Here is a 27592-nt window from a genome sequence, read left to right as displayed (position 1 = left end):
AATTAAATATATTAATATTTTGTCTGCTTATTAAATTATGATTTGATTTCCATGTTATGTGTTAAACTCGTATGCTCTGTACTTTGTTTCTAGTAGAGACACATCATAGATGCAGAAAAAGTATGTACTACTCTATACTTTTGGATGGGTCAAACCCGTAAATCTGACCCAAATCCAGCCGAGTTTTAATTTTGGACAGTATTTCCTAATTTGTAGAAAAGAAAATAAGGCAACAAATCAATAAAAAAAAATCTTGAACTGGATTTCTGAAACACACTAATTCAGGGTAGCATACTTATATACAACAGCTAATTTTCCATTCCAATTATAAAATGAAACCTACAAACCACAAAGTTAGAAATGGCCAGTTGATTAAATGATTAAAAAAAATAAATAGAGAATGCAACTCTGTGAAGCAGCAGCAGCAGCAACACCATAAAGCGATAATATGATTCTGCTATTGTTCATTCATCACCCAAGCTTCTTAATCAACCTACCCTAATACTTCAACATCAAATTAAGAATAAATCTCAAACTTTTACCGTGACCGATTTTGTTGCATCCAAATGATTCAACCGACAAGTCCCCAGGATGCCCTCCTAAATCATCTTCTCGTTTGTCAGATCTTAGCCAATCTGCAGCGACCATTTGCATTAATGTTCCCTTCGCTTTAAACTGGAAGAAAACGAAAGCGAGGATATAATTGTAAGTTGGATTTTCAATTTAAGGAAAGCTAAAAGTTGAGCTACGCAAAAGGAAAGCCAGAGTGGATTCAATAGAGATATCCAGGACACCTAGAAATTGATCAGCATATGATATCTGCAATTAATTGCGTCATAAAGATGCTTGGAAAACATGGAAGGACATGCATATCATTTAGAGATCATCAAAGACAAAGTGCCAGTTCATGCAAGATGGCATAAAGAAAACCATCATAGAACACAGCAGCTGAACTTTTGTAGTACACTTCAGCACTGTCATTGTAACATTTTTCTTCATACCTTCTGACGATATTCTAGGTATCTGCTTCTGTCCAACTGCAAGATAATGTACAAGTTGGATCCTTGGGAAGAGTGTTACCATAGGAGCAACCTATGCCATCTACTTTTGTCATGTCTTGCAAGTCCATGTAACCCCTCTTTTGGACTGCAACATACGATGAATCCATCAACACTTTATCTATCAAAGGGTTCTTTGTTTCTAAAATATAATATTACATAATGATCATCCAAACAGTAAGCACCTGCAATATCATGCAACTTTTTCACAAAAACAGCAGCAGTTGACAACTTCGGTTGGCGCGTATCCTGCATATTTCAGGCACAAGAAGTCATGTGAGAAAATTGAAGCAAAACATAAACAAACAAAACCTTTAGTGGAGAGAAACTCTAGTAATATGGCCACAAGAAAAGGAATAAGAAAAATGAAAAAACTCAATAGTTGGTCATATCCTCTATGAGATATGAAGCACCAATAACTGTAAATTCATTTTTTTGTAGGAATCAATGGTAACTACTTTGACTCTACCTGAGCGTATACTTCAGGACCAAAGTCGGAATCCCACCTATCTATTGATTGATCATAATCTGTTTGCTCTGGAGCATCAAAGAATTCATCGGCAGAATCACTAAAGCCTACCAGGCTCGAGTTTTCTGAAGATTCCTTTTCTATTCCTTCACTCATATTTTCCTTTGATTTTTCAGCCTCTATCTGTGTGCACTGTGCACATATCAACTACACTCTCCTCTTCGATCTGTTGCAACCTAACATTTCGTACCCACTCTCCAGATGAAATATCAGTGGAAGGATATTTTCCTTGTTTTGCTTTGAATAACTCTCTTAATGCTGCAAGTAGACGACATAAATTCCTAGCAAATTAATGCCTCAAATGATCACAAAAGTCATAAAATACTCAACACACACAAACACATATACCATGCGAAATTATGACAGAATATGTGACTACCAGCAACTCTCTCAAGCATACAGATGGTAATAGATCGGGCTGCAGAAGTTTGAAGATAAGATTTCCAGAATTTCCAATCAGCTGCAAGCATGTGTTTTACAACCGAGTGCTTTCTTTCATTCAGAGGAGATATGACATATCCACCACCTGCAAGTAAGTTCAAAACATACCCTCATAGATTAACTTTTGATTTTTCTGTTTTCAATATAAACATTTTTCTCTTTCCTCTAATATATATTCAAAAGCACATCATATGCCACAGCCTCTAAATTCTGTGGTATACAAGGGGCGAATCATCAAAATAAAGTGATGGAATAGGCACTTCTTGACAGTATTCAAACTGAAGCCAAAGAATGCTTCAACATAAAAATACACAAAAAAAAATCCCTGAATAAATGCATTTCTTTCATGCGCGTGAGATGCTTATGAAACGAGGGTAGGAGTATGCTAAATTTTAACCTATAAGGCTAAAACAGTCCATGGCACCTATAATGTATTTATAAATGTATAATAGTAGGACACAGAGAACTCAGAAAGATGCAGGAAGTTCTCTTTTAGTTATATATTTCAGGCATACATTACTTTTAAGGCAAACACGGACATAGCTTTTCTCTGGGGGGCACTTCTTGTGAAACACCGAGTGGTACAGAATAACTGTGATAAAAATCAAATCAAGGAATTCAGTTTGCAATGCCGTGACTTCTGAATAGAAGTTTCGAGAATATCCTCAAAGCAATTACTACCATATGCTCCGTCATCTTCCCTTCTCCAATATCGTCGCAGCAAGAGATCTCTTCTTTTCATTCTCCTGAAAATATAATTAGTTAGTGAATATATATAAACAGAATCCTCTAACTAAAAACTGGTGAATCATCAACTGGTGAATCAAAAGCTGCCAACCTTTCCATAAGAATCCCTATCTTTAGCTTCTTTGAACAATCTAAGACCTGCATCGCATCATGGTTTTAGTCAAGCGGTTACCGCTATCTCAAAATTCACAAATATTTGTTTTTTAATTACCATTCTGACAGCCAAAGATTGTCCAATGCGACGGTGCTACAACATCAGATGCCACTCTGTCCATCTTTGTGGACGAACCAAGTGTCCAGTCAATAGAATTGTTATGATTTGCATTACCGGAACAACTCGATCTGCATGCAAGGAGTCATTCTAAGAAACTGATATTTATAGAGAGAATACCAGATGATAAAACAAGCATTAAGCCCTCTCACACTCGTCACTAGTAAATATTCTTAGCAAATCCAAATAAATTTACTCGAGCAATTAGCACAGAACTCAAATCATGACAAAGCATAGCTGAGCTGACACCAGAAAGCCAGAAATTTAATATATATTAAATAGTAATGCTGGATGGTTGCTCATTGTTTACCTGAAGGACTGCCATCTGCTTGTTAAACAAGCAACATCTGTTCCAGGGTATGTATCACACTGCATCAATAGAATAAAATCTCATGTCATGCCAAAAATATATGATGTGCATTAACAAGAGGAAGCAGATCGTTTCAGACCTTTGAAGCTGCTTCCTGGAAGGATTGAATCCATCTTGCTGTTTTTTCAGGACTACTAGCTCCTAGCTGTAAAATTGATTCCACGTCTCATACATGAAGGTAAAAGTATCACACATGTCAACTAACAATCGTTTTGTGAAATATGTGCCTCACCTTAAGTTGGTCATTGGGATTAGAACTATTATAAAGGGTGAAAATGAAGAATACCTACAAGTCAAACAAAGAAATTTTTTAGAAAATCTCCAATGGAATGAACCAAGCGGAAAACATAAACCAATAAATTTTTTTACCAGTCTCAAGATAAAGAACACATAATTCACATAGTACTAGATTGCGGCCGCAACGCGATTTAACGGCCGCATCGTAACGGTTTTAGAGGTCACTGTGACGCAATATTAGCGCAACGTGATAAGGGAACCGCATTACAACTTTTGCGGTCTAAAACCGTTACATAATACCGCAATAGGCAAAATATTGCGCCGCAATACCGCAACAATACGTCAATGAACATCCAAATTGCCCGAAATATAAAATTACATAGATAAAATACTCGAATATTTTGACTTAACAAAAAAATGATATTAAATATTAACAAACATTTAACTTATGATGCATCTCTATATAATAATTAAAGATTGACAATAAGAATATGGCATTAAACAATAGTTAATATTAGAATATTAAAGTATGAATGTAAGATGTATAAATATAATGTTTTAGAAATAATGTGAATTTTTAGATACAAATCACACCCGCAACAGCCATTACGCGTTATGTAACGTCCGCAGCGTCCGCAACTGCAATTTAATACTATGATTCACATACGTTTCTGCGAATGCTCTCCCTCCCGTTGTCTGTTACTCGAATGCAGGAACCAATAATAGCTTTTCTACCAGGCTTCTGAAAGGTAAATCAAGGTCCAGTTCTTGGGCTTATTAAAATCGTCAAGCATCAAAAGAACAGTCTACAACTCAGAAATATATATATATATAAAGAAAATTAACTAAAAACTGAATGTGCGCCTAAAAATCGTCTTATCATCCTATTTGTTCATTCATCAAAATATATGAATCACTTTCACAAAGCTAACAATTGACTGCAACAGCAAGAAACAGGGGCACTAAGTTGTGGATATTCTTCGGTTCTTGCAAGACACTTCCCTCGTAAGTGATAATTATGCATCACACTGTATAATTATGCTTAAAGTGTAGCTAACAACTTGACTGGCTTATGATTATAATCGGATCAACTTGACTTTCATGAAAATCTAAAAAATAAACAGTAAAATGACTGTGCCATATGACTTCTAAGGTAAAATATTCCTACATAAAGTTGACAGTACAATTTCCCCCAAATGTCCCTATAAAGAGTTATAAACTCCCCCACCCAAAAAAAAAAAACGAAAGGCTGCTCGAAGGAAAGAACCGATTCAATAAAAGAGTAAAAGAAGTTAGCTATATAAAAAAGAGTAAACTATCATAGTACTCGATGAAAACGCGTTTGATATGATATACTAAAGGCATATTCAACTAATCCATTAGTAAGCAGCTAAAATCATTATTAGATATACAGATAAAATAGTATAAGAAAATCAATAATAAACTAACATATTTTTAGAAGTTATACTACTAAAAACTAATTATTCACTTAGCAGAGCAGTTATCGATTAATAAGAACTTAATTTGAAAAAAACAATTATATTACAATTTAATGCCATTAATTCTTTACAACATTTGTTAAATGAGTAACGGAATTTGCAATATAAGCTTCTTAACAAACAAAAAAGAAAAGAAAAGAAAAAGGAAGAGACCTGGAAACGGGCATGGATTTGAAGCTCTTATGAAGATTATCTTCTAGAACAAAGTAACGTTTCCTTGAGTACTGTAATACAATCCTATTCGAACGAATTATATGTAACCATCCTTCTATTTTTACTTCTCCGATCTGTGAACCAGCCATTTTTTCTTTCTTTTATAGTACTTTTTTTAGAGAGAGAGAGAGAGAAGAGAGAATTATTCTTCGGAAAACAGAAAGCAAACAACAGAATCGATGTGATTTTGGCGGTGAAATTAGTGAAACTCTTTTCTTCTGTGGAGTTTAAATGCCAAAAGTAAACAAGCAATATTCCCCCCATTAAAGTTGTCCATTAATTTTGATTATAATTATTTTAAATAATAAAACTTATATTATTTTTAAAAATAAAATATATTTTATAGTTTTATTAATAATATTTTTAAATAATAATTTTAGTGAATAATAATCAAGGTAAACTTTTGTTCGAACTGTCCAAGTACAATGACAACCTTCTCCTTAAAATTGGGTCTGCCATAATTCTGATGTGTCACGGGCTATGAACTTGGGTCTGAGACATCGATGCAAGTGTCTGACAGGGAGGTTCAAGATAGAGTATCAAGATTGCCAAGACATTGGTGCAAGTGTTCGACAAGGAGTCAAGATAGAGTATCAGGCTTGCCAAGACATTGGTGCAAGTGTTCGAAAGGGAAACCCAAGATATATATCGGGCTTGCCAAGGCCACCATACCCATCACTTAGAGAATGATGTGGAGCCAGTTCACATTGGTCGTGCAGAAAAGAAAAGTGGCATCAAATCTGAATTTGATCACAGAAACTCGGTAAATATGGCAAGAGACAACAAAATCAGGAATATATTGTGGGAAAATCTTACCATATCCGGTGTGAACACCTATACAAGGAAAGAATCCTACTAATGGATTTAATTAGGTAGGATATGATTGTAATTCCTTGATTTAGGGGATTTGTTATTAATTGGATAGATCTTAATCATTGATGTAAAACGATATCGTTTCACACTAATCTGGTTTGGCTTCCATTGGCGGGCTTTTTCGTGACCACGATGGATCTTTCCTTCTAGCATTCAACAAAATTATAGGTCAGTCCTCCGTTCTTCAAGTTGAGCTATGGGATGTCTTCAAATGTGTTCTCGTTCAAATGGATAATATTGATGCTCATAGCCTTATTAAGAATGACACGCGCAACCGTCCATATGCTCTGGTTTGTGTCATTGATAAACTTTGCCATCGAGCATGATTTGTCGAATTCGCTATGATTAACCGAGAAGCAAATTATACTGCTACTTTCATTGTCAAGCATGACATTCCTTCTCCTTATGGTGCTCTTGCATTCCTCCTCTCCATCGGATCAGCTTGCTGGTATTATGACTAGAAATTTTCTCGACCCTCCTTATAATCATGTAAAGAGGTAATTTTTTGACTTAGTGCTCATTATCATTTAAAAAAAAACTCTCGTGGTTTAAGTCTCTCTCTCTCTCTCTCTCCTTGTTGTTTTTTTTTTACTTTTTACGTTATTTTTTTTACTTTTAACGTTGTCTCTTTGTTTAAGAAAACTGAAAAATCGAAGCGTATATCAATCACGATAACTGATAAATGAGACGAGGATTGTCCGGCGAATATTCAAAGCATCAAATTACATTATTACCCTTTTCCTTGCATTTAAAGTTGAAAAGTACGCTTCTTCAAAAAAAAATGACAAAAAGTTGAGAAGTACGCTAACTTATGCAGCCAATCATTACTTACCGTTTCTGTTTGGAACGGTTGATCACTTATATTTCAGTTTCATTTTTTATCACTGATTTCAAAATACATAAGATATAGTCACTTATGTTTTTATTTAATTAAGATATAACCACTTTCGTTTTTATTTAATTAAGATGTGATCACCCTGAGTTAACTGCCGTTAACAACATTTAAATATTTTTGATATATTCATACATTTGGTCTATGTTATTACATATTCTCTCAATTTAGTCATATTTTTAATAAATTAAAATAAATTTAATCATCAAATCGAATGATGCCACATGTCATGCCAATAAGGTTGTTCAAAAATACCAGACCCGATTGAGCTGACCCGTCGACCCAACTAAAAAATATTGGATATTTATAATAAAAATACTCGATTTGGGTCGGGTACACGACCAGGTTTTTGGGTCGGGTATGGGTCACAAAATGTTGGTTGATCGGGTACCCTATGACCTGGTACCTGATTTATTATATATTTTCATTTTATATTAAATTTTATTCATAATTCTCAAATTATTTCACTATAACATTCTAAAATCCTAATTTCTTAAATTTTGACATCATAACATTCTAAACTCTTAATTTCTTAAATTATTTCACATTAATGTTCTAAATTATTTTTTAAAATATTTATTTTAAATTCAAAATATTTGAAATTTAATTATATTTCTTTATTTTAAATTTTAATAAATTTTATTTTAGTTATGTAATTTGAATTTTTGAACTTTGTTTTAAATTTTAATAAATTTTATTTTAGTTATGTAATTTGAATTTTTGAACTTTGTTTGTGGATTATATATATTATATACTTTTAAATTTTAGAAATTTTTTATATAAATTTTTAAAAAATAATATAATTTAAAGAAAAATAAAAAATTATGAACCAGGTACTCGTGATCCAAATTATATATAATATAATTATATATATATTAACTTAAAATATTTTTATATTAAATTATTAAATATATTTTACTATTAACTTAATTTAAAATATTTCACTTTTATTTTCATTTAAAAATATATAATTTATTTTAATTTATTAAAAGTATGACTAAATTGAGAGAATATGTAAATAACAAGGACCAAATATATGAATATATCAAAATATTTAACTGTTGTTAATGATTGTTAGCACCGAGTGACCAAATCTTGTTTAAATAAAAACGTAAGTGATCATATCCTATGAATTTTGAAATCATTGACTAAAAGTAGACAAAACTAAAAGAAAAGTGACTAACCATGTAGTTAACCCTTTTTGTTTTTACAAAATTTAACTTGAATTTTTAATTTTCTAAAAAAATAGCTTATTTTAATGTCAACAGCCAAGTGGCAAGAACTAAACTGATGCAATTTAACATATTATGGGCAGAGCTACATGGAGATAACAAAGTAATTTAATTTGTACTAATACAAATAATTTTTTTTCTTACATATATAATATTCAACGAAAGTGACATAATTTTAGGAAAATATCCTTTTAAACACAACTAACAAGTTATATTTTTTAGTCATTTTCGAAATCTGATACGTGTGTCATAAAAATATAATCCCATAAGGTATAAAAAATCAAGAAAAAAAAGTAGGTAATTCTTCACTAATTGAACCCTAGAAGTTTATTCATAATTATAATACTTAATTAAGTACATTATTTTCTATATTAAATTAATTACATTTTTTCTTACGTACTTTACACGACTAAATGCCCACTTGTAGGTATCACAAGTCATAAATTTTGATACCTTCTTAAATTTATGATATAAATATATTTTGGCATAGTATACATGGTCTTCCAGGTTGATAAAAATTATATGAAATAAAATAATAAAAAAATTGTCAATAGGACAAAATAACCATGAGCAGCTATGATATTATAAGTTTTTTCCCTCTTGACTGAATCTGTAACCTTCATTAATAAATTCATTTTTTGTGGTTTTCCTGATCAAACTAGAGGTTACCAAAGAATCATGCATAACATTGAATAGGGAGTTGTCGAATACACTAGCTATGCTTAACATGTGAAATGGGTGCATAAAGATGTGTTCAGCCTGGAATACAACCATGAAATTGAAAGTAACAGAGATTCTTAGGAGCATACCATCAGAAAAAACTTCCTTGATCGATTGGATAGATTAAGAAAACAGTGGTAGCAGCTGCAACAGGAGTTGAATATGCAACAGCGATCCAATAGCGCATACCTAGACCACGACCCATATAACAAGCTACACCAAGTAAGAAGTGTAAAACAATTAACTCATAAAGACCGCCATTGCATAACCATTCGTCAACGGATGTCGATTCTAAGATCGGGTAAAAATGCAAACCAATAGCTGCAGAAGTCAGAATAATGGCACCAAAAATAATGTGTTTCCGTAAAGTAGAGATCTAAAAACAGGTTCACGAATACCATCAATAAGATTAAATTGTCTTAAAATATTTTTTAAAACATTAAGCTTTTAAAAAATCATAAAATAAATATTTTTATCACATTGTTATTGAATGATGCGACATATTAAAATTAATAAATAATAATTCATTTGATCTTCAATTATAATTAAAATTTTACTTTGATAATTTTTTAGTAGTTCTAAATAATAATTTAAAAAAAATAAGAAACTGAAAATTCATAAAAAAATATATAAAAATTCATGAGTAATATTGTATCAATAGTCGTCGGGGCATTAAAACATGTAGAACGACGGATTGGCAACACTAAGGCCCTCGTCTATGAACAACGGATTACCAATTTTATCATGTTTTAACATTTAAATTATTATTTTTATCTTATTTTATTTAAATAATCGGATTTCAAATAAATTATCAAGCCTTGAATAAAATAAAATAAAAACAGAGGTGAAGTGAAACCGGGGGATGGAAATTTCCTAAATTTAGTCGGACATCATTCAGGGAGGGCTTTTAAGATACTTATCACCGGTTACTGGTACAGGAAGCCGACTGGTTTGGGTTTCTTTCTCTTTCATTTCAATTTTAGAGCGTTGAAATTCATATTGTCGGTACCGCATTTCTTTCGCGAAAGATTATACTAATCTGTTCTTGCTTTATCGTCATTCTTTCCTTCACGTTTTATACTTGATAAATCTCGATACCTTACATTTTTAATTAGTTTTTATATATCTTTTTCACTATATTTCTTCATTTAATTGTGGATTTAGGTATAAATAAAACTCTGCTTGAATTAAATAAAAATATAAAAACCTATATATGTACACACACAAGATTACACTTGCCTAAGACCCGGTATTTTGCAGTGCCAGTGCATTTATATGATGCTGTCATTATAAGCAGATTAGTGTAATTTTCTTTTTGGAAAGTGAAGAAATGAATTTCATTGAAGTAAATAAATTTTGACAGGCAAAGATGGTAGCAATATGAAGTTGATGAATTACAACTTGCTAATGGTTTCTTGACTAGTACACAAAGCTGAGAAGAGGAAGTTGAGGTGAAGTGGGAATGAGTGGTTTATTTAAAGAATCAAAAAGTGATTTACTCTGTTTGAAACAACTCCTTAATACACAAAGTCCTGTTTTGTTTTAGACATGGGAATCCTTGTTTGAATTCTTGACCTCATGGCCTTCTTTCTCCAGAGCCAGGAATTGTGTTGCATCCTTTTCTTTCATCTGAAAACACAACCATCAACACGTTCAGAATGTTATTTTTCCTTTTTTGGAGGGTACATGGAGCGGTATATCCCATACACATGTCCGGCGATTCATCGGAAAGGGACGTCCGAGATGAGTACTTAAGGAAAAAGGAAAAGTCCGAGCAATATAGATATACCTGTGATCCCAACGAATCAGCATGTTTCCATTTGTTCTCCTGGGTGCAAAAATAAGAGTACAAGCCCATCCCAAAGATGGCAATCAAGATTCCAATGATGTTCCTATCTGTGAAAGGGTCATGCAGCAATGTATAGCCAAAGGCAAGAACCAGGCAAGTCTTGAGGTGGCCAAGAACTTGATAGGTGACGGGGGATGTTTTGCCGATAACAAAAAATGTACTGAAATTGACAGATACTGAAATAATACACGAGAGGATGATAAATGCCTGTAAAATGTACAGAATAGCCAATTCTCATGTGAGTGACAAGCTGATGAGAGAAGAAAGAAAAAAATGAGGTTTGGTTCAATACCAAGACTATAGGAGAATATTTATAAGCAAACACATTTTGCTTGGTGAGTAATTGGTCCACCAACGGGCCGGAGACAAAAAGAATTGCTGCTTGGAATGGGGCTGACTGGTACAGCAGCTGTGTTGAAGAGACATTTAGCCTCTTCTGTATTGTATTTGTCAGCTATATTCATCAAGTTAAGAACAAACTTTGGAATATGGCTCTGAAATGTAATGTTTGATAGAAATCAAAGGATACAATTTGGCTGACGCAGGTTGTCGCAATGGCGAGGAGGGAAAGGATTGTCCCGACAAGATTGAGTTGCAGATCAGTTATGGAAGCAATGCCAACTCCGACAAGTAAAAGGAAGAGGGACAGCTTTATGTTTTGGCTGCACATAATAGAGCACCAATTCACTGATAAGCTTTGAATATAAAAAATGCTCAACAATCATAAGTGTAAAAAAGAGAATGGAGAAAAAAACCTGAATTGCTTTTTAAGGAAGATGGTTTCCAATAATACAGTGAATGGTATGATTGCAAGTTTTGTCATCTGCCAAGAGAAGCACCACAAAGAATGAGCACACAATCTTCAATAATGGGCAAAATACATGGAGTTAACCTGATAGAATCCTATGGAGTTAAACCCAAGGCTCAAGTTGAGAAGTCCAATGGAAACACCATTGAGGATGCCAAAGAGCATCACGGTCTTCATGTCGATGGGTTTATTTTCAAAAAGATTGAAGCGTTGGGCCATGTGAAGGGTGCAAAATGTCACCATGAGATGCCAGCTAGTGAGTGTTGTGGCTGGAGGAGGAATGGGGTTAAAGAATAATTCAACTCGGTAATTGTGGTAAATAACTGAATGATGTTTAAGAATAGACAAATTACCAAAGGGGAATCCAAGATTGCTCATCAAGGCTTTGTTGCATATGACAATGGAGACCGATGATGCAACTGAAAGGAACAGTGCACCAATAACACCCAGTTGGAAGCTTGACATCTCTCCCATCTCTGGTAAAACAAACAAACTAAAAACAATAACCAATAGATACAATTTAATGGGTACTAATCATTATGAAATGTAAAGCCAATTTGAAAACTGAATAATGAATGGTGGTCAAACTGCAGATTGTTGTATTCGAAAAGAAAGGGTTTGGAATTTACTTATTAGAAAAATGTTTAAACTTTTCATTGATGAAAGCTTTCCCTGCTTGCATGCTTAAGAGAAGGAAAATGCAGTAACTAAAGAAAAGATTGCTTTGAATAGAAAAACCAATTATGTATGAAGCAAAGAGAAAGCAAATGTTACCTTGCAAAGAAGTGGAAAACTATAGAGTTTTAGGAGCCTCTGAAAAGGATTCAAAGAAAGAAAGCAAAACTTTCTTTCATCAAACACATTCCCACATTTACAAAAGAAGAAAAAGTTGATGAGAATGAACAAAGAGAGAGACTTTTGAATGAGTACAAGTTTGCAAGATTATTCGCAGACGGAACCAACTACAACTCAATAAAAGAATCACCAGAAAAGCACTCCGAATTAGAACAATCAACGGTGAGAGGGGCTTGCAAATAAGCTGAGAGATGGGGGGTTGGTTTCGGCTTGTATGAGAATGTAGGTTTTTAAGCAGGCTATTTATTTTATGTAGATTGCGAAGCTTGGTTGGTGCCTAACGCTGTTTTTGAAAGTACTGCCTGTTTTGTTTATTTGTTCTTCCAGAAGGGAAGCAAACGGTCAGTTTAAGAAAGGGTGGATATTTGGTGATTTTGGTCAAAGTGAATGATGTTTTAAGCTTTTCAGATTTTGTGTGGCAGTCCAATGGGGTCTTCCAAGCCATGTAATATTGTTGTGCCTTAGCACACAAGGCAGGAAGGTAATATGTAAGTGAGGTAACTTCCTGCTAATGCAAGCAAACCGGCTTGCCATCCTCAAACTCAATTGGAGTTTGGTGAGAGAGACACAAAAACAAAAACCCTTCATTTTCACTTCTCAGTGAGGCCCTGGCCTTGGCTTCCTTCACCAATCTACATCACCCTTACCAACCAAGCTAATCAGGAAAAACCATTTTCATATTTTTCAATTCCCCGTTTTCCAAATAAAGAAATTATGTAAATAAGAGATGATATACGTTATTTTATCATTTACAATGAGACGATTTAATTGTTATTTTACCGTTTCATCTCTTTCAAAAATTTATATTCATTGTTGGGATACTATGATATGACTAAACTTCATTCGAAGATACTCATTTGTTAGCGGATTTTATATTACTTTTTTTTAATAGTTTGATCAACTTGATACTACGTTTTTCTAGCTGTATTTGTGTGAAATAATTAAAAGAGAGAATATGATGGATAGTAGAGTTGAGGGGGCAATGCTTTTGCTATGCAAATTACGAGTAGTTTGTTCAGTTTCAACCTCAGATCCAGGGGAAACTGGTTTACAGGCGTCACATGAAATGAAAGGGAGTTGCTAAATGAGTTAGGTTCAAACATCCATGCAGCGGTGGATTTCTATATAGTAAACGTTATTACATGGCAAAGCATTGTCCTTTAATGGTTGGCATCTATATCAGATATCATCATATCTATATATAAGAATATATCGTCATGACAGATGGAAGTAGAAAAAGGAGCAACTCACGAGGAAGATAGATATAAAAGAATAGAGTCCCCTTTTATATCTGTAGGCAGAAAAAAAATATCACTCAAACTGAATCCTAACAAACATCAGATGACGTAATATACAGGTACAAATTGGGGTGAAAGGACCTGGAGAAAAAGAAATCAATAAAAATAAATAATTAGTCGTCCTTTCCAAACTGAGCAAGGTATTTCTTGTCTGCAGTTGCGAGTCGTTTCTGAAACATCGCCCATTCGTTTTTGCACCTTGCTCTAACCTGTGAATAGAAAAGGAGGAAACGAGTTGGTTTTGAGATTTCATCCTTCTTTTACAAAAGAGAAGTTTAATATCTTAAGAATAACTTTCAAAATGTACATAAAATGATGTCAAAATTCATATTATGCATTACCCCTTCCGAAGGAGCTTTCCCATCCTCCAATTTTCCCTGAAATTCGACACACATAGATTAAATGCAATATTCATATAATTAATAATTCATATAATCATTTGGTATTGAAACCAAAATTATCAGGTAAGCTGATGAAAACTCACCTGGTTCCCAAGAGAAGGGATTACTTGATGAATAATCCACTGTGAATCTACCACACCGATTTTTTCATGTGCAGGCTGTGAAGAAGAAAATGGCAATTTAGTGCAAGAGAAAATAAGAGGCAGGCTGAGATAAACATGAAGCTCTCTAAGAGAAGCCAGCTAGGCATGTTATTAGATAGTTGAAACAATTACAATCTCATTAGAAAATTTAACAACTTATAACGATTTTTACAAACTAGCCAATTTGAACATTCTACATTAGTTGTCATAAGAATGCCTTCATAAACTCAAGTGCTGCTGATTTTCAAAGGAAGAGTTTCCAAAAAGAGCTGGGTTCTTATATTGTTCACTTAGAGCAGTGAATAACAAAATAATGGTAAAAAAAAGACGGAGAAACCACTAACCTCGACACATCTTCTGAGAGCAAAATCCAGTCCCCATCCATGCACCAAATCATTCTACAAGAACAAGATTCATTAAGCATTTTGTTAGCATCAACAGGAAAGAGCTCAAGAAATTGCACCAAGTTATTAAGCATCCATGCACCAAACCGTTCTACAAGAACCTAGTTTTTGGTAGTATCATAAGGAAGGAGCTCAGGTAATTGTACCAAGTTAATAAGTAAATTGTTAGTAAACAGAATTCTAAGATCCTAATCTGTGTCTCATTCTTAATCCTGTCATTGGAGAAGTTGAGGACTTAGGGAACTCATCCCAAAAGTGGTGGTAACTGAGCCAGTTCAAATCTGATTTAAGTTCATTTATTTACTTGGACGTGGACACAATCTGGCTAAAGTCCATGGAATTCTTATCTACTTTACCTGAATCATATGCCACACACATCTCCATGCCTCCCGAGAAAATACAGGTGCCATAATTTCCACAAAACTGAAAGAAAGTAAAAAATGCTGAATGCACAAATAGAAAAAGAGGACACCCAGTTGAAGGAAAATCAACAGTGGCATGCATTAGAAATACTGCTCATTCACAAGTGTGACCAGTTTTGCTGATTATTTGCAAGATACATTGTGTGCGTGTGTGTGTGTGTGTGTCTGTGAGAAATAGAGAGAGTGAGAGAGAGAGAGCATACGCAGCACATGGGGGCAAATGTGGATCACTACACCAGCCTGGTTTCTCCTCTGTAACCCTGTGAACCAAGTTCAAATGCAGAATCTCAGATGACACCCAAAAGAAAATTCCTTGTGACTGCTAAAGTAACTGCAACTATATGGCTGAGTGATAGAGAGAGCCTACATGTGAACTTCCTGGTCACCTCTCCTCTTTGTCATCTGCCATGTCAATCCATTATTGGGCTCCAAACCAGGTTGTGAGATCTCCAGACCATGCTTCTTGACCAGTTGTACGTATCTGGTAATTTGTGTAGAGAAAGTAAGAAAGAAACAAGTACATGTTGAAACAAAGTGAAAAATCTAACTGGCTTTAGGACAAACCTCTCCGAATTGAAGTGTTCCGCTCCCAGGTCTTCATCCCAGATGAAAATATATTCATAAGCTGAAACAACATCTGGATGCAAAAACCTTTTCGCATACCACCTAATAAAATATATACATTAGCAAGAATATTAGAACTAGCAGCAAATTACCATCCACCTAACAAGGAAGCAACTAGAATTCAAGGAAGCAAGGAATAGGCAAAGGGTTACACACACTTGAAATTTCCCTCCAACTAATACGACCCAGAAACATAAACCATTCTGCCCGCTAAAAAGCTTACCATTTTGTTTGCTTCTTTACACTAACATGGATTGCATTCTTTGACCACTCAAATTGGTCCCATTCAGTCGTCCGCCCATCATAATGAAAAAGCAAGATCTGGAAATCCTCAGAAAACTACCACATGGAAGAATGCATAAACATCAAAAACCCTGGAAAGAAAAAATTAGAAAGAAAAATGGAATGTCCCATTGTCTGACCTTTTTAACACATTTATCTATATTATTCCTCTGATCAATACCAACTGTAAATGTCACTAAATACTTTGGTTTCTTCTTCAGATCCTGCAGAGTCGAGGAAAACCACGATAAGAGACACCTATTAATCAAGAATATTAACACACATGGATGTATCATTTAGCACCCAGAAAGATGCATGTACCAAAACTGGAATGACAGTGATTTATGGGCAAAATAGTCCTCTTGCATCAGAACTTACTGGAATTTGGAAAGAACACGATAAACTGGCATGTAATGTTCCTAGTCGGTAAAGATATCAAAAGAAAAAGAAAATTCCAGCCAGTTCCATTTACTTAGATGGTATCACTTAAGCACCAGGATTATGATCTTTCTACATAAATATCACTTGTGGATCATACCTCACTAGGTTCACCCCATAGTCTGCGCAGGTAAAGGTCAGTTTCTGGAACAACAATTCCAGGAGGTAACATTTCTGCACCATGAGGATTTGTAGGAACATATATCTGCAAAACGCAGAAGCAGAAAACAATTAACAAAATGCATCAAAAACAAGCATTGTGCGGTATTTGTGAACAAAGAGCTCAGCTTCACACAAGAACCCAAACAACAAGTATATTAGACTCAAGCTGATCTGAGACAAAATATATTGATTCAAAAACAATGGTGGACAAAAGTTTCTCTGATAATTTGAAAAAATATATCATTTGTGTCAATAAAGTGTCTTCTCCTTCCAAATAACAAAAGATTAAAAGAGCAAAGGGAACAGAGGGTAATCAAACAGGCACCTTAGGTAGATTATCTGTGGTTCTCTCAGGAGGCCTGACTATAAAGTCTTGGTCATTAGATATGGATCCATCAAAAGCTGATCTAAGGCTTGAAGGTGAGCGAATCTGCAGGGAGTGAAAACAAATCATATGGATGATAGATTGACTGCAGAATAGCTTAATCACTAATGAAGGCAAACATACCTTGTAAAGGGAAATTGATGGAAATGAAACACCAATAAAAAATCCTAACACAATTCCAAGAATTGTTGCGATAACAAGCCTGGCTCTACCATTTGTTTTCTTAAAAACTCCACTGGCAAGACAATTAGTTTAGTAAAAGGAGCCCCAAAAATTGTTCATCATAAGCAATAAGCCAGAAAAATGTAGCAATTCAGGAATCAAGACACACAAGAATGACGGAAGGTTCAAAACAAATTATTTACACAAAAAAAAAAATCAAATCCAAGAATGGTTGGAAAAGATTATGCTTTTCACTCTAGTTGATCTATTTGTTTTATCTTTGAAGTGTCTAATAGTGAAAGGTAGATAACAATTAATAAATCCTAACCTGCGGTGCATGATGCCCATGTCTGTATGCTCTCTCGTGCTTGATTTAATTATTTAAAAGCTTAGATGCCCACAAGGACAATTATCTCCCATAAGAACCTTCAGGAGAAAAACAGGGAATCTTCAAAAACACCAACACAGAGCTTCACTAGGTTTCAACTGAGCTTGATCTTTGATCAGTGCGATGTTCCGTGCTTCAGTATATATTACAAAAAACAGTTAAGCTACAAAACAAAAGATATTTAACACTTTATTTTTCAAAAGGCTGTCGCAGATTAAACTAATATAACAAATTTGCAATATTTTAGAAGGGTAGAAAATAAATCTAGAACACAAATTAAAAGTTTCATATATTTTGTAAAACAATGCCAATTAATATCAAATCCAAAAAATTAACACACTAGTCAATCAAGTGGCCATATTAGTTGTTGCTTTACCTGAAGCAACGATTAACATTTCAAAGGTTTAAAACCCAAGAAATAGTTCAACATGTTTGAGTATACTGTTACACTACAATGCTGTAAAATCTTGAACTAAAAACGTATGCAAAACTTTCTTAAATACAAGCTATCATAAATTCCTCTATTTATGCTGTTTTAACTCTCCAGAGTAACTCCATTATGCTTTACCACTTTAGGGTTCAAGCCATTTTCCCTAAAACCCAAACCGCAAATGACTTTAATTTAAAGTAATAAAACAAACGCCAAATTACAAGGTAAACATGAATACTCAATTAATCAAAAATTAAAATCTGCAACTAAAAAGATGACATCATAACTATCATCTGAGAAAAAAAGTTTAGCCTTTTCATTCAATTTCTGATCTGCATATTGAAAAAGAAACTTTCCCGGTCACATTCAACAAAACTCAGATGCTTGAACAAAGAGAAGGGATTCAATTGAAAGGTAAAAACACATTTTTATAAATAAATGGCAATATTAGATTCCAAGATCAAAGCAGGGAAGAAGGGAAAAAAGTGCATGTATAACATTTTTCACTTCAAGTAATTATTTTAATGAAATGACAAACAGCCCACAAAGAAAATTCAAAATTCGAGAAGAAAAGCCTAGGGTTAGAATCATACCTTGTTCCTTTTTCTATTGAGGATCAGTTGATCCTGATCTTATACCACAACCGATAACAGAGAGAGCAGAAGCGTGGTTTTTCTAATAAAATCCTACGTTTGAATACCAAGAGAGATGGCAGAAAGAAAAACAGTAGACAGATTTTACCATTTGACCGGGTATTTGTTGTCTTTGTGGTGGACTTACCTTGATCCCAATTAATTAATTAATTAATTGTAGTAAAAGAGCTAAGTAGCTCTAATATTATTACTAGTTATTTTTTATTAAAAATTACGGCTATAAGTTGTACTTTAAAACGGAGGCGGTACAAGATATTTTTTTAGCTATATTAAAATTATATTCATGTTTAGTTTTTGTTTTATTTTAGTATATTGTTAAATAATTAACATCAAGTTTTGAAATAAATTAAAAGTTTATGCATTAAAACGAATCAAAACTAATATTTTAGGTATTAAACGAGTTAAATTGTTAACAGAGGGTACTAAATGAAACAAAAACTAAATATTATGTATGTTTATGAAAAAATTGAAAGTTTAAGTACTAAAACGGACCAAAATTGATAATTTAAGTACTAAATGTTTAATTTACCCTAACATATGTTAAAGATTATTAAATTATATTTTAATATATATTTTAATTATTAAATTCTTAAAATTGATAGAATAATTTTTAAATTTATTAAATCAATACAAATATATTATTAAATTTATTGAATTTTATAATTTAATGTAATATTATAATAATTTAATAAATTTAACAATTATTGTATAGTTTTTAAAAAGTTAATAAATAAAATTTACAACTTGACCGAGGTATTTGTTACTTTACGGTGGGCTTATCCTTGATACTAAATTAATTAACTACAGTAAAAGAGCTAAGGAGTCTATTATTGTTACTAACTTACTATTTACTTTTCCACGGCCATAATTTGTACTTAAAAGGGAGATGAGGTAAAGAGGTATTTTTTTTATTTAAGATAAAATATATTTATTTAATTAGAATTTGTTATGCAGTTGGCTGGAAATATGTGATTTTAGTAGTTAAAAAGAAATAATTTTTATCTTTATAGATTTTTGATTCGAGTATATTATATGTCAAATATGTTTGAACATTCATGATTAAATGGATTGATAATCTTTCAAGCATATATTGCTTTATAATCACTTTTAGATTAATAAAAAAAATCATTAAGCAATCTAAATAGTAAGAGAGAATGTTATTCTTCCTAAAACTTTCGAGTTTGAGTAGTTGTATCTGCATTGTGTGTGCGATTCATTATTATTAATTGGCTTAAAAAATTTTGGGCTTCCTCGCCCATGTAGGGCGTTGGAAAAAAAATCCCCGTATAGGGCTTTAACCAAATTATTTCTTGAACTGGGGTATTTGCTAAAGTGACCTCATTGGTCGCCAAGTGCTCCTTGTGACAAAGTCTCCTCTGTTGCAATAATTCTTCTCTCTTCCCTCGGTATTACAGCTCTTCTCTCGCATGTATGGCTAGGTAGGTCTTCGTGTGCTCCTGGAGACCTATGGAGGTCACTGTAACAATCACCATACTTAAGTAAATAATTGTTCGACTGCACTATGTGAATAATTTTTTTCCCATTGCATTATTCAACCACTTTTGCCAAAATTTTGAATAAACAATGTATTGTAATTAATAAATAGTTAAGTGACTAAAATAGACCTAAAATGATAAATGGATGATTAAATACATAGTTTATATTAAAAATAAGGGTAAACTACTTAGTTGACTACTTAACTATTTAGCCCTTTTACTTTTGCCATCGATCTTTCAATTTTGTCAATCACACCACACAACTATTTAATTGTTTCAATCAAGCCACTAACCGTTAACGTTGACGGAAATGATGATGTGGCAGTTAAAAGACACTACTCAGTTGACCAATTAACTATTTAATTGTATTAATCAAGCCACGTAACTATAATTATGCCAATTACTGTTAATTACTGTGTCATAATTTCAGTCAACTGTTAACGACTAGTGACTTGATTAAAAAAAATTAAATAGTTATGTGGTGTGTGTAACAAAATTGAAAGATCAATGGCAAAAGTAAAAGGGCTAAATAGTTAATTGGTCAACTGAGTAGTTTACCCTAAAAATAATGTTATTAGTTATAATTAAATAATTACTTTTATTACTAAAAATTTAAAATTTAAAAAAATATTAAATAACCAAAAGAATTACTTCATTACTTAACATCTAATAAAATTTAGGGTAAAATACAAAAAAGATCCTCCAACTATAAGATATTGTTTTGTTGAGTCTCTCAATTATCAAAAGTTACAAAATGATCATTCAACTATTGGATGTTACTTTGTTGAGTCCCTCGACTATTAAAAGTTATAAAATGGTCACTTGACTATTCATTATATTCCAAACTCGTCTTTTTCATTAAAAATTGACGGTAGTTTGAGTTGGATGTTTATTTGTTGTCTTAGATATTATAATCGATTGAGATTCTGGGATTGGATTTGACCTAATCTCAAACAACAAATTAATATCCAACTCAGACTGTCATCGAATTTTTAACGGAAAAAGACAAATTTGGAATATAATGAATAGTCGGGTGACCATTTTGTAACTTTTAATAGTCGAGAGACTCAACAAAGCAACATCCTATAGTCGAAAGACTCAACAAAACAACATCTTATAATCAAAGAATCATTTTGGAGTCGAGTGACTCAACAAAGCAAAACCCTACAATCGGGAATCATTTGTGTACTTTACCCTAAATTTTATCTAATTGAAAATTTTAAAAAACCTGGCCTTTTGGTTGTTCCAATTTATTTGTTTTTTACGTAGTTATATTTAATTATAATTTAATCAGTTTACACTTACAGTTGTCAGACTTTGAGGTATGATTTTTGGAACATTTGACGTTTCTTCAATGTCGGGTCTTTTGTTTTCTTTTTCCTAAAATTTTTCCATATTTATCAGGCAAGCAATACTTATATAACGGATTAGGTTAATAGTAACAAAGCCAAATTTACTGCTTGATTAAATTTTGATACTTTATTCCTAAATTAGTATTTTAAGAAAGTCGAACTTTTTAAAACACAAACTTTAGGGGCTATCCAGTACTATGTACTTCAAGCCATGAAATAAAATTTCATAAAATAAAGGGGAAAATATTGAATTATATTCAAATGACTTTTTTAATCATTTATTTTTTAAAAGTAATAAATAAATAAATTATAAAATAATTAAATTGGTGTTATAAAATGGCCAACAGAAATATTAAATTGTTACAAAACAATAATTAAATTTATCAAACTTTATTATTGTTATGGTAATAATTTAATAATAATTTAATAATTTTTAGAAGTTGAATGATTAAAAGTCAATTTAATTTTGTTCTCTAACTTTTGATGCACTTTACAAAAATAAATAACTGTGAATACCGTTTACTTTGACGGACAAAATCTACCCCCAAAATCTTGATTTCAAGCAATCCTCAAATGAGTGCAATAGTTCTAGTAATGCATTTTATAGAGAGAAAAGGCGGGTTTGATTTCATTTTTTTGAAGACAATTAAAGCCGGTTGTGGGTTCATAGAAAGAAGGCATGGTAAAACCTTTGTTTCCCATTGTTTCCCTCCCTTTTATGGTTTCCATTGATTTTCATATCAACAAAAATATCACATTTGGGTAAGTTTTCTTTTTAGATAAAGGAATAAAGAATAACAAATAACAAACGGGTCCAATCATATGAATTTCGAGCAATGCTGTGGCAGGCCTGTTATATGGTCAACTGTCACAATCTCTGTAGCATTGTTGCACCGCAATACATCTTGACCCAACTTGGCACCAGCTGCCTTGAGCCCTTTGAGTGACACGGGTTGGTTGAAAAGGTTAAGTGATGGCAGCTTGGAGGCCGGAGGTAACTTCCTATTAGGCAACAGGGTCCTGAAATCTTCCACCAGCAACGGGACTTCGAAATCGGCTTTATCATGCCGAACAATGTTGTCCTTTGCACTGATATGAGCTCCTGGTTCCATATGGTTGGTCGAAAAGCTCGCTTGGTTCGGAAAGTTGGGATAGAGGCTGACGTATCCTCTAAGGTACATCATGTCAATGAGGAACTTCTTCCATGAAGCTTGCCATCCATTTGTCCTCGACTTTGGGATTTGAACCGGATTCGCTTTGGCGTCTTCAGTGAATCTCATGTTCATATACACATAGAATTCTCTCCAATGCTTGGGGAAGAATACTGCACCCCAACTACAAGGTAGCTGGTGAAGGTAAGGTGTATTAGGGTGAATCTGCTTGAAGAACTCGGTTGCGTTCCATCTCGGCCTCTCTTTCACAACTTCGACTAATCGAGGAGTATAGAGAGAGATAGATGAGAGCTCAGGAAAGGATACTTGAGGATCATAGTGGTAGGCTAAGAGAGCATATTTAATCCATAGATAGTAGTAAGGAGAGACTTCGATATCGTCCTCAAGTAGTAGACCGTAATCGTCATCCGATGTTGGATACCAACTCTCGCTAACTGCTCGAATAAGCCCTCCTTGAATGATCCTCCTTCTGAGGGTTTTAGGGCCATGAGGCCATTGAAATGAATCTACAAGTTTAATAGTTGCCTCATCCACTTTACTGTCTATATTGAAGCTGATAGGTATCTCATCTCCAATGTAATATGCATCACTCAGAGATTTAAGAAGCCTCATTAAGGAAGGTGCGCGGTTTTGAGTAATTATATTAATCGAGATCCGCATCCGGTTCCAATCTGCAACACAAAATGATATTTAAACGATCGCTCTTCATAAAAAAAGATGAAATAGTTCTTATTATCAAGAATCTTCTAAGAACATATTGGGCATTCTTACTTTGCAAAGCTGTTGATCTTAGATCAGCCATCCATAGAACCTTTGAGACAGAAGGCCTTGGTAAAAGTACGAGTGCAGTACCATTTGTATTCGTATCGGATGCCATCTTCAAAGCCTTTTGCACATTGGGATCAATGTCTGTCACTGCGATAATCACACTGGGGTTATGAATTTTGATCAATCCTTTCAAACTAGAGTATACTGCTTGCAGGACTGGGACCTCTGAGTTTGATGTTCCCGAAAGTGCTCCTATTCGCAAATCGAAAATCTTAAATCTTCTCTCTTTGCAGACCGACTTTGGCCAGTTTAGAGCTACTGCAGCATCTTCACAAGGGCAGAAATTGCCTCCGGAAACTACAATATAAGCCTTCTTTCCGACAGAAGATCTGAACTTCTCGAGCAGCGGTGCAAGTGCCTTGACCTCTTCAACACTGTGAGCATAAAAGAGAGCATCGATCTTCTGAGGGTACATTGCAGCCCACTGAGTCACATAACCATTAGTTAGTGCCCTCCACCATTGTTCATCTCTAACTTGAACTATGTCATTGAAGATCACGGTGGTTTCCGAGACATAAGCAAGCCTGTGTTCACTATCACCCCATGTTTCTTTGTCGGTCGGGTCAATCGGAAGAACAAATGAGCCTGCATTTCTATATTTCTGAAGCTGATAGCTGCACAAGTTTAGAACATAAAAGGTCATCCAATGCTTATAACAGTATTTTACATATGATCAAAAAGCATATACTTCAAAGTATAAATCCACAGAAATCAATAATGCAGGAATTATCAGCAGTGGAAACAGGATATAGAGTATCCACCCTTAATCGAAACTAAAGTATAAAATATCCATCATTTTCCTCAAAAGAGATTAAAATATTCTGAAAAGGTTGACCATTTTAGTAGTAATAAATTGTAGCATGAGTTGAGAAGATTATTTCCTAGAATTAAGTAGAAAATTAGTTCTTTAAATGCTTGGTGAGTCAACTTTCAACAATCAACATTGAGCCCTGTTATTCTAACACAATTCATCAAATAATTGGAGATCCCTTGGGTATAATCAGTTTCCTAAAGATATAATTAAATCATGCTTAGCAATGAAAAATTAGTCTTTATCACCACTAAATGAAATATATTGTTTATTTATTATTCAACAGGTGACCAAACCATGAAAATATATTCTATTTTTGTTACCAAACCGAAGCAAATCAGTGATAGAAAACAATATCTTTTGGACTATCGCTACAACTTTTTTTTTCATTTTTCATTTTCTTTTTGATAATTATCAGTCATGGTAAACGTACCTAAGATGAAGATCTTCACCGGTCATGAATGTGAAGGGTGTCTCAATGAAAAGTGTCTTGACAAGCTCAGCAGGTACAAACCATGAACTAGAAAGGAAATCCACCTGCACGATTTTTTGGACTGTAATATCATAGGCAGGATCAGGCAAGTAAAGCCCCGCCTCCTTCGATCGGAACTTCCTATAGCTCGGGAATGTAAAGTCCTTCTGTCTGAAAGGCAAGATCCTTCCGATGCTGCCCAAAACAGAGTTCTTATACTTTTCAGTTCCTGCTACATGAGATAAAATCTGTAACATCTTCTTTCCCGGAATCATGTCGTCGTCAACAATATACACAAGATCAGCTTCTGTTTGTAAAGTCATTTGAAACCTGCCATAGTACTTGAAATCATAGCTTGAGCTAATGAAGATGATCCTCGAATCGTTGTAGCTTTCTACGATTCTCTTTAGAGAGTGCTCATTTGGACTCCCGAATGAAAGCACCCAAACTTGATGGAACGGAAGCGACTGTTGAAGCAAAGAATCAAGCTGGGAACAAAGTGTTTTCCTCTTGAAGTGGTTCAAGAGAACTGTTACTTTCGGCCGGTTTGGACCGCGCATATCCCACCGGGATTTCATTGCCATTAGCTCAGCTACAGTTTCTGTACCAATGGTTTTGCTTTGGAAATCCAGTATCTCATCATACAACTCTCTCTTCAACTTGATCATTTGAACATCATTCGAATTCTTCTGCACGAAATCGATTTTCTCATGCTCGCAAACTTGTGATGGTGTGATCGGAGGGAAGGTTTCAGCTGTGATGAAAGAAGCAGCCTCTTGGAAGCGACCATGAACATGCGGCGGGATGATCAACTGTTTCATGTTTCTCGCGATTCTTGTCGCCCAAGTAAACTCAGGTTTGGTTGCTAAATCTATCGATGGACTCATGTAATACAAAAGAATCGTTGCATAAACTGCAAAGGCGAGTTGAAGGCAAGTGAGAGTTGTCACAAGCCAAGTACATCCATTTTTAATAGCCTTAACCTTAGGCTTTCCTCCAACATAATCACCAAGCATTCCTTCCAAGAAATCCCCACTTCTGCTATTTGGATTCCGGGAAAATCTCATTTCACAAATTCAAATATCAAGAAAATTGTACCTACAAAAACCAGAAAAAAAGAAAAGGAAATATATATTAGTCAAACCAAAGTTCAAACATTAACTTAGCATTAAGCTTGACACTCACCAAAACAAAGTCGATATCGACGTATATCAATAATCTGTCGATGCCAGTGTCGTAAACACAAATGCTGTGAAGAATTTAAGTTTGCAGATATGAAAAATGGAAGAGAGAAAGCGAGGGTGTTAAAGAAGGTGGTCGAGGTAGAGTAATGGATCATGTGCCTATTGTATATATATATATAACTATATACATGAACGGAAAGTTATATAAACTGAAAAAGGTAAAGGTGAAGTACCCCGTGAGAAATGCAGCAAAGGTCACATGGGGCTAAACGTTTAGATTAATAAAGTTGATTAGTAATATATTGTTGAATGTAAAGCGTCACTTTCACTGCATCTCTTTGTCACATAGTCGTACTTAAGCCAAGCCAGTTTTAATGGCGTAGAAAGGGGCTACCCCTGCGTTTTTGGCACACCCCACACGCTCTCATATGCTTTTCATTAATTTTAACTCTAAAACTTAAGATAGCCCAAAGAGATTAAAGTGAAAGTACAAAAAGAGGGGGGAATTAAACTTGTCAAAAAACTCAATTCCTTAATTAGATAAAGATTTACTAGTCGGACTAAACCTCATACAAGAATCATATAATATTAATATTAATAAAAATAAATTATATTGTATGGTTATAATATCAATCAAATTTAATTTAAATAACGTATGATATTCATATTTGATATATGAAAAATAAAAGATAGAGCATAAAAGTCTCTAGTCTTTATTTTTACCTTGCTCATAAGGAAACCGAACCCGACTATGTATCCTTTTCTTCCTCAGCAAATAAAGCAAGAGAATCTTTAAAAAGAAAACTTGGATTGAACAAAAAACTGTTGTCAATGGCTAGAAAGATGCCGACGCCGACAAGGGAGGTATATTAGTCTCGGGGAAATGGAAGATTGAGTATATAACAGAAATGTGTAATAAATGAAATAAAACTTAGTGTATATATATAGAGAGAGAGACAGAGAGACGGAGGGGTTGACTTTACATGTAAATACGTCCTAAATGATGATTGCAGCAAGCTCGCTACCTCATTGATAATGGCGTTTTGCCAAACTTCTGATCAATATGCAAGAAAAGCCTTGACTGGTTTTGCTTTAAGAATGGAGAAGATATATTCAAAAATGTTTGGTCGATCGCTTAACAAAACCAAGAGAAATCTAAATGCTTGATTTTCTCATCTCGTTATCATTTTCAACTTAACAGAATATGGTGCTTTAGGGTTACTTTTAACAGTTTAAATACTGCAAATAAAACAAATGATTACCAGTATCAAACTTAAAGGTATGGGTAGAATTTACTTTCTATTCTTAAAGGTATAGGTAGAGTTAAAGAAATCTCTTTTCTATAATGATTAATATTATCGAATTTTTCGAACTTAGTACAGAATCTTAATTAAAATTCCAAAGAACTTGAATTTTTATAAGAAGATGGAACTTGGATCTCACACACACGTGCAAATGCGAAGAACAATCATTATAATTACTGGGGGAAAC

At 33.8% G+C, this 27592-nt stretch overlaps 3 protein-coding genes and 1 pseudogene across 4 annotated transcripts; all 4 read right to left on the bottom strand.

The window, feature by feature from the left end:
* Positions 1-498: 498 nt before the first annotated feature.
* Positions 499-5462, bottom strand: LOC120131541 (annotated as a pseudogene).
* A 5000-nt stretch (positions 5463-10462) lies between these two features.
* LOC120131345 (UDP-xylose transporter 1-like) lies at positions 10463-12626 on the bottom strand. The gene is made up of 8 exons (XM_039148352.1): positions 12514-12626; positions 12093-12213; positions 11824-12008; positions 11687-11754; positions 11461-11593; positions 11224-11385; positions 10872-11138; positions 10463-10711 (listed from the first exon to the last, which is right to left on the bottom strand). The coding sequence occupies exons 2-8, from the start codon at positions 12211-12213 to the stop codon at positions 10625-10627; spliced, it is 1023 nt and encodes a 340-aa protein (XP_039004283.1). The 5' UTR covers positions 12514-12626; the 3' UTR covers positions 10463-10624.
* A 1349-nt stretch (positions 12627-13975) lies between these two features.
* On the bottom strand, positions 13976-17777 carry LOC120131344. The gene is made up of 14 exons (XM_039148350.1): positions 17644-17777; positions 17277-17388; positions 17094-17198; positions 16707-16811; positions 16309-16392; positions 16110-16225; positions 15827-15928; positions 15630-15743; positions 15466-15522; positions 15197-15263; positions 14781-14834; positions 14377-14451; positions 14234-14269; positions 13976-14101 (listed from the first exon to the last, which is right to left on the bottom strand). Exons 1-14 carry the CDS (start codon positions 17661-17663, stop codon positions 14006-14008), a joined length of 1143 nt encoding a protein of 380 aa, XP_039004281.1. The 5' UTR covers positions 17664-17777; the 3' UTR covers positions 13976-14005.
* Positions 17778-22382: 4605 nt separating this feature from the next.
* On the bottom strand, positions 22383-27233 carry LOC120131411. Of its 2 annotated transcripts, none has more exons than XM_039148407.1 (4): positions 26825-27233; positions 24879-26015; positions 23578-24248; positions 22383-23477 (listed from the first exon to the last, which is right to left on the bottom strand). In XM_039148407.1, the coding sequence occupies exons 2-4, from the start codon at positions 25982-25984 to the stop codon at positions 22453-22455; spliced, it is 2802 nt and encodes a 933-aa protein (XP_039004338.1). In that variant the 5' UTR covers positions 25985-26015; positions 26825-27233; the 3' UTR covers positions 22383-22452. The 2 variants fall into 2 exon arrangements, with proteins under 2 accessions (XP_039004338.1, XP_039004337.1); XM_039148406.1 differs by lacking the exon at positions 26825-27233 and adding an exon at positions 26103-26394.
* Between the last annotated feature and the right edge of the window lie 359 nt (positions 27234-27592).

The sequence above is a fragment of the Hibiscus syriacus genome, unplaced genomic scaffold (genome assembly GCF_006381635.1).
Source record: "Hibiscus syriacus cultivar Baekdansim isolate YM2019G1 unplaced genomic scaffold, ASM638163v2 tig00110556_pilon, whole genome shotgun sequence".
In the NCBI taxonomy this organism is placed as follows: Eukaryota; Viridiplantae; Streptophyta; class Magnoliopsida; order Malvales; family Malvaceae; genus Hibiscus; species Hibiscus syriacus.
This window is presented reverse-complemented; position numbering and strand designations above follow the sequence as displayed.

Excerpts from the sequence above, each read along its gene's own strand:
- LOC120131411 (XM_039148407.1), bottom strand. The coding sequence starts at position 25,984 with ATGAGATTTTCCCGGAATCCAAATAGCAGAAGTGGGGATTTCTTGGAA. Across the intron at positions 24,249-24,878 it reads GGTGAAGATCTTCATCTTAG|CTATCAGCTTCAGAAATATA; the intron begins GTACGTTTACCA and ends AAACTTGTGCAG. Across the intron at positions 23,478-23,577 it reads AAGATCAACAGCTTTGCAAA|ATTGGAACCGGATGCGGATC; the intron begins GTAAGAATGCCC and ends TTTGTGTTGCAG.
- LOC120131345 (XM_039148352.1), bottom strand. The coding sequence starts at position 12,213 with ATGGGAGAGATGTCAAGCTTCCAACTGGGTGTTATTGGTGCACTGTTC. Across the intron at positions 12,009-12,092 it reads CAATCTTGGATTCCCCTTTG|CCACAACACTCACTAGCTGG; the intron begins GTAATTTGTCTA and ends TTCCTCCTCCAG. Across the intron at positions 10,712-10,871 it reads CTGATTCGTTGGGATCACAG|ATGAAAGAAAAGGATGCAAC; the intron begins GTATATCTATAT and ends TTGTGTTTTCAG.
- LOC120131344 (XM_039148350.1), bottom strand. The coding sequence starts at position 17,663 with ATGGGCATCATGCACCGCAG. Across the intron at positions 16,812-17,093 it reads CCACAGATAATCTACCTAAG|ATATATGTTCCTACAAATCC; the intron begins GTGCCTGTTTGA and ends TGCGTTTTGCAG. Across the intron at positions 15,523-15,629 it reads GGTGACCAGGAAGTTCACAT|GGTTACAGAGGAGAAACCAG; the intron begins GTAGGCTCTCTC and ends CTTGGTTCACAG.